We start from the raw sequence: 5808 nt of genomic DNA on the forward strand, positions 1-5808 counted from the left end.
AACGATCCAAATATTCGTTGTAATTTTTTTCATAGATACAGACCTATGTGTTGCAATTTACTTCCGTTGACCATAACTCCATATACAGCTTGCATAGAACGAAAAATTAACGAGCCCAGCCCATTATGCTCCTTAGGTATTCATCTACCCATCACCCCATCGGATGCGGCCACGATGGAACAACCTGCAACCGCAGTCCTCTCTCTCAAACCTAGCCGCCTCACTTTTCTCCCCAAGGTGCCGCTCGCCCATTTCCTCGCCGGCGATGCTGCTCATGCTGGCATCTCCCACTCATCGCGTTAGGATGAGGAACATGACTTCTTCAAGGGCCGGTTCAAATACTAACATACCATGCGATCCCTGGCAGATTGGCTCCTGCAGCAAAGATTGATCCGCGGCTATTCCATGATGCAGGGTTTTCTCGAAGAGCCGCACCGGCGAGTTGGAGCACAGCCGCACAGGGTCACGCGAGCGGCAAAGGTTCAGGTTCCACACACAATTTCTGATTTCCCTTATGAGATTCCTCTCTCCTTTTCCCTTATTTGACACGTGTTCTGTTCTTCACCAGTTTTCTAGGATTTATACGTATCCTTGCCCATTCCTGCATGTATGGCTGTATGATGCCTCGAGAACGACCAGGCACTTCACGTCTGGTGAGCAGCCTTCTCTGCTACTTCCTTCTAAAAAATATGTTTGTTAATTTTACATTCGTCAGTAGTCACTAACCCCTGGAGTATTTGCAGTTACTGTCAGCAGTTGTACAGATATTGCATCCTCACGGAAGAGGGATCCCATGAAGATGAAGGGTACACAGCATACTCGACAGCTGACTGATTGCAGTAGGCCAGCTTAAATCTTATTTGATATATCTTGATTCAGTTTTGCCTTTGCTTAATATTGAATATATGTTGATGAAAAATTAAAATATTTTGTATGACACTAGCTTATTATTCCTGACACACATGTTCTACGTATCGAATGATATACTACGCGGATAATAAACGTGTTAGTAGTAGTTTACGAAGTTTATCAAGGAATACTTGTCCGTTGTGGTAATTCTTTCTAGTTATGAAAAATTTGTACCTCAATCTTGTTTTTTGAGAGTTGGAGCAGTTAATTATAAGCATATTGTGAGAGTGCAGTTAAACATAAGCTAGAGGAACAACATTCTTATGGATCGTCTACGTAAGTAGGCATATATGAAGAGACTTGCAATTTTGTTTACTTATTACAGTTCTTCGTGCCCCACACTGTTTTGTATCTTTAAGATGTTATATGACTGACGAGGGATCACCTCGGCAATGCCTATGTATTGTAGACTAGGGTTTCGGGAGAGCGACGATGGAGATTCCGGGGTCGAGATTAGGCACACGACGTACCCAGCTTCGGGTCCCCTCGGTAGAGGATCCCTACGTGCTGCTAGCAATCCAGTATATGAGCATATGTATGTTTACAGGGTGTCGCCATAGGCGGATCTATGTTGTCTATATTCTGTCTATCTGTTGTCCTCTTTATTTCGGGTGCCCTGGCTAGCTTTATATATGCAACCAGCCTAGGGTTTTACAAGAGTCCTAGTCGACTACTTCTTCGGGTTGCCTTGTTGGGCCTTCTCCATATTGGGTCTTCTCCATATTGGGCCGAGCCGGGTATACTAATAATGGGTACCCGAAGGGTATGCCCATGTCGTAGCCCCCGAGTTTATAGGGAAGTCGAAGACTTGCGTAGAAACTCCAAGCATAACCATCTCCGGAGTCGAAGAAAATACAAGGCGAGGTCCATGTCGTAGATCATGTGTAGCGTAGATGATGTCGACGATTCTTGAAATTTATCGGGTGCGCGGCAGCGCTCCCGATGGGAGTAGCCCCCGAGTCTATGGGTAAGTGCTTGCACTTGGGCATAGACTCAAGTTGTACTACTCGATGAAGAATTTAACTATATTTCTGGAGGACTTGATGAAATCCATGTGCTCCCGATGGGAGTAGGCTCCACTCGAGTCGTAGAATCGAGTTGAGTCTACAAACCTTGATTGTTGTAGATGTTGTCGAAGTTATTTTCTATCGGGCGCGCGACCAGCGCTCCCGATGGGAGTAGCCCCCGAGGCTACAACCAAGTGTTTGCACTTGGGTGTAGGCTCAACTTGCTTTTATATCGACTCCATAATTTTTCCTCTTTCTTGTATCTTATCGGGAGGGTAAACAATACTCTCGATAAGAGTAGCCCCCGAGCCTATGGGCAGGTGCTTGCACCTGGCATAGGCTCAAGTTGTACTAGTCAATAAAGAACTTGGCGCAGCCCCTCTTTTTATCGACTCCAGGCCGTTGCTATTTTTATTTGACATCCATATCTATATTGTACAGGGATAATGGTAATTGGGGCTAGTTCATCTGACGGATCAGGTACTAGTTAACTGCTCTAGTGGCAATCCGCAAAAACCTACTTCAAGATCACGTCCCTGGACATGATCCCGGGATACTGGTGTAAACTTCGACAGGTGCCGCTTAAGGTCTTACCATTCTATCGAGTCCCAGTCATATTTATCGGGTACCTAACGCGTCCGTTAGGATTTTTCTTCGTATCTGTTGATACGGATAAAAGTAGCAGAGCACAGTCTTTGGCGATGCCACGCCCAGCAGAACGGATCTGGGGTCTTACCTTCGCAAAGTTTTGCGGCATTCAGAGATTGATCGCAACTTTGGCGCTCTGAGAATATATTGTCGAGTGCCTTGTTCGGCTGATGCAATGACCCATTTTGCGGGTTCTTCTATATTTTTCTCGGGCGTGATGAGACAGCCGAATATATTGGGCTCTTCTATATTGTCGTCAGGCACATCGCCGATGCTCTTGCTCAGAACAAATGACGAGTCAATGGACCCGAAGATTTATCCATCCTCTTTTTTTTCTCTCTTTTTTTTCTTGATGATAATTTCGTCGAGTTCCTCCCTCAGGAAATTTCTTCGGGTCCTCCTTGAGGACAATTCTTCGGGTCCTCTTTGAGGACAATTCTTCGGGTTCCTCCTTCAGGAAAATTTCGTCGTGTTCTCTCAAGATTTCATCGGGTTCATCCTTGAAGAAGAATTCGTCGGGTACTCTTTTGATTTCGTCGGGTTCCTCCCTGAAGAAGATTTCGTCGGGTACTCTTTTGATTTCGTCGGGTCCTGTCTGAAGAAGATTTCATCGGGCTCTCCCTGTAGACAATTTCTTCGGGTTCTCTCTTATATACTTTGAAATTTGCTATCTCCTGCACAAATAAACAAACTTTTTCTATCTTTTCCTTGACTCTCTTTTTCGCATGCAGTGTCAGATGCTCGGATTCGATGATATGTAAAGTGAATATATGCCGCGCAGCCCCCGAGCATCGGGTGCGGCAAAAGTAAATGATAATCAACTTTGCGTAAAAAAGAACACTTAGCTTATTGGGCACGACGGAGTCGATGCGATGAAGTTTTTGAGTGCCGAGAAGAAGTCAAGCTGAAGTAGAAAACACCAAATAGCGAAAGCAAATGCCACCATATTTGTTGATGAAGAAATAGCTGAGCCCCCGAGCGCTGCTGGGGTGATATGATGATTATTGCTTAGATGTTGTGTCGCAGTTGCGACCCGAGGCGAAATCATGGTCGAGCCCCCGAGTGTTTGCTATGATATCGAAAGAAATTGATGGAGTCGCGGCGTCATATACGGTAAAACCATTTAGGATGAAGCCATTGTCCATAATGTAATATGAGCTCATGAAGATGAATCGAAGATGAAGTATTTGAGATAAATCCATATTGAAGATTACGCCATTAAATATAGAGCATATATTAAAGATAAATCCGCCGATATCATAGAGGATGACCCCATTGACCCGAAGAATCCCGTAATAACCATAGAAGATGAATCCGCTGATATCATAGAGGATGAATCCATTGATCCGAAGAAAATAGTTCCAGTAATAACCATAGAAGATGAATCCATTGACCCGGAAACGCATCGGGTAGTATTGTATAAGTGAACCAATAATCACTCAAAGAAAACCAATCCAATAATCCGAAGAAAATAAATCCACTGAGCCAAAGAAGATAATTCCACTGAGCCGGAGAAAATAATTCCACTGAGCCGGAGAATATAATTTCACAATGCCGGAGAATATAATTTCACTAAGCCGAAGAAAAGAAATTCACCAAGTAACCGAGTATATTTGTGATAACGAAGTAAAGGCGCAGCCCCAATTGTTTGGGTGAATTAATTGTAATGATACAATGTTGCAGCCCCCAACTATTCGGGTGTGGCAAAAGTAAATAAATAATTAAACCTTGGAGGAGGAGGAAAACTTAGCTTTTTATCGGGTGCAGAGAAGCCGATGTGGACCCAAGTCGTGCCTCAGACACAGTCTATAGCCACGCGTCGCCTGGCCGGAAGTAGTCGATGAAGATGATGCAATCGATGTAGCGATCCCGCAACAGGTGAGCACCCGAATATATTTAGTTAATAATGTCGGGTCTATGACTTGCAAGTCCCGAGTACGGCAAGTGCGCGTCAGAGGGTGCGGTCGACCAAATAGAGTAATCGAAGTTTTTTGCTTCAATCTGCAGTTATATTACGGCGCAAAAATCTGCGCGCAAATAATAGTAATATTTGCGAAATAAATTTACAGGTAATAAATAATTAGGAACATAGCACCTGATAACTTATTTGTCGGGTAAAATCGGAGCGGCGACTTGCGGCAGAAATACGTTGTCGGGTCTGTGATGGAGTCCGCGAGCATTGCGAAATATGTAGAAATAGGCAGGAGCTAGCACACATAGCTAGACATTTAATTGACCCTTCTTTTTTCTTTCCTCACGTGCAGTACTCGATTGATTAGTCCAGCATCTTCACGCTTCGGGACGGCTGGATTCCCACGCGTATACTGTCGTGTACGTAGGCCGTGTCTTGCCACAACACCACAACAACCGATCTGGATCCCATCCTTGCTGGCGCCATCTTCTACACGCGCGGGCGCACGAATAATCTAGAATTCCAGACGCTGACTTGGTTGATTCTTGCAACAAGGCGCGACAGAACTAACCGCTACCAGTAGACGGATTGTAACGCAAACTCTGTATCTGCATCCTTTTTTTTTTGAACGATCACAGCGGCTGCATCACTCGACGAATTGGATCTTGTATTTTTCTGATCTTCTAGTCTTGTTGATGATGTTGATTTTGAAGTCGACGGATCTCGCCCGGATGACGAAATCCAGTCGTCGCGATTCCCACAGACGGCGCCAATTGACGAGGGATCACCTCGGCAATGCCTATGTATTGTAGACTAGGGTTTCGGGAGAGCGACGATGGAGTTTCCGGGGTCGAGATTAGGCACACGACGTACCCAGCTTCGGGTCCCCTCGGTGGAGGATCACTACGTGCTGCTAGCAATTCAGTATATGATCATGGATGTGTTTACAGGGTGCCGCCGTAGCGGAGCTATGTTGTCTATATTTTGTCTCTCTCCCCTTATTTCGGGTGCCCTGACTAGCTTTATATATGCAACCAGCCTAGGGTTTTACAAGAGTCCTAGTCGACTACTTCTTCGGGTTGCCTTGTTGGGCCTTCTCCATATTGGGTCTTCTCCATATTGGGCCGAGCCAGGTATACTAATAATGGGTACCCGGAGGATATGCCCATGTCAATGACTACAAAGGAGAAACGGATGCTTATAATAAGCAGTCTCGCATGTGAGTTTCTGATAAATATTTCATATCCAAATAAGTTGCTACCACTGGACCAAATTATTGATCATTTTGTTGCCATACCCTCGTTCCCTGTTTTCTGCAAGTAGTAATTCAAT

At 44.8% G+C, this 5808-nt stretch overlaps 1 protein-coding gene across 1 annotated transcript; it reads left to right on the top strand.

Annotated features, from left to right (window-relative positions):
• Positions 1–205: 205 nt before the first annotated feature.
• On the top strand, positions 206–853 carry LOC124695431. The gene is made up of 3 exons (XM_047228284.1): positions 206–480; positions 569–653; positions 744–853. The coding sequence occupies exons 1-3, from the start codon at positions 352–354 to the stop codon at positions 851–853; spliced, it is 324 nt and encodes a 107-aa protein (XP_047084240.1). The 5' UTR covers positions 206–351.
• The last annotated feature ends 4955 nt before the right edge of the window (positions 854–5808 follow it).

The sequence above is a fragment of the Lolium rigidum genome, chromosome 3 (assembly GCF_022539505.1).
Source record: "Lolium rigidum isolate FL_2022 chromosome 3, APGP_CSIRO_Lrig_0.1, whole genome shotgun sequence".
Classification (NCBI taxonomy): domain Eukaryota; kingdom Viridiplantae; phylum Streptophyta; class Magnoliopsida; order Poales; family Poaceae; genus Lolium; species Lolium rigidum.

Excerpts from the sequence above, each read along its gene's own strand:
- LOC124695431 (XM_047228284.1), top strand. The coding sequence starts at position 352 with ATGCGATCCCTGGCAGATTGGCTCCTGCAGCAAAGATTGATCCGCGGC. Across the intron at positions 481-568 it reads GGGTCACGCGAGCGGCAAAG|TTTTCTAGGATTTATACGTA; the intron begins GTTCAGGTTCCA and ends GTTCTTCACCAG. Across the intron at positions 654-743 it reads GACCAGGCACTTCACGTCTG|TTACTGTCAGCAGTTGTACA; the intron begins GTGAGCAGCCTT and ends GAGTATTTGCAG.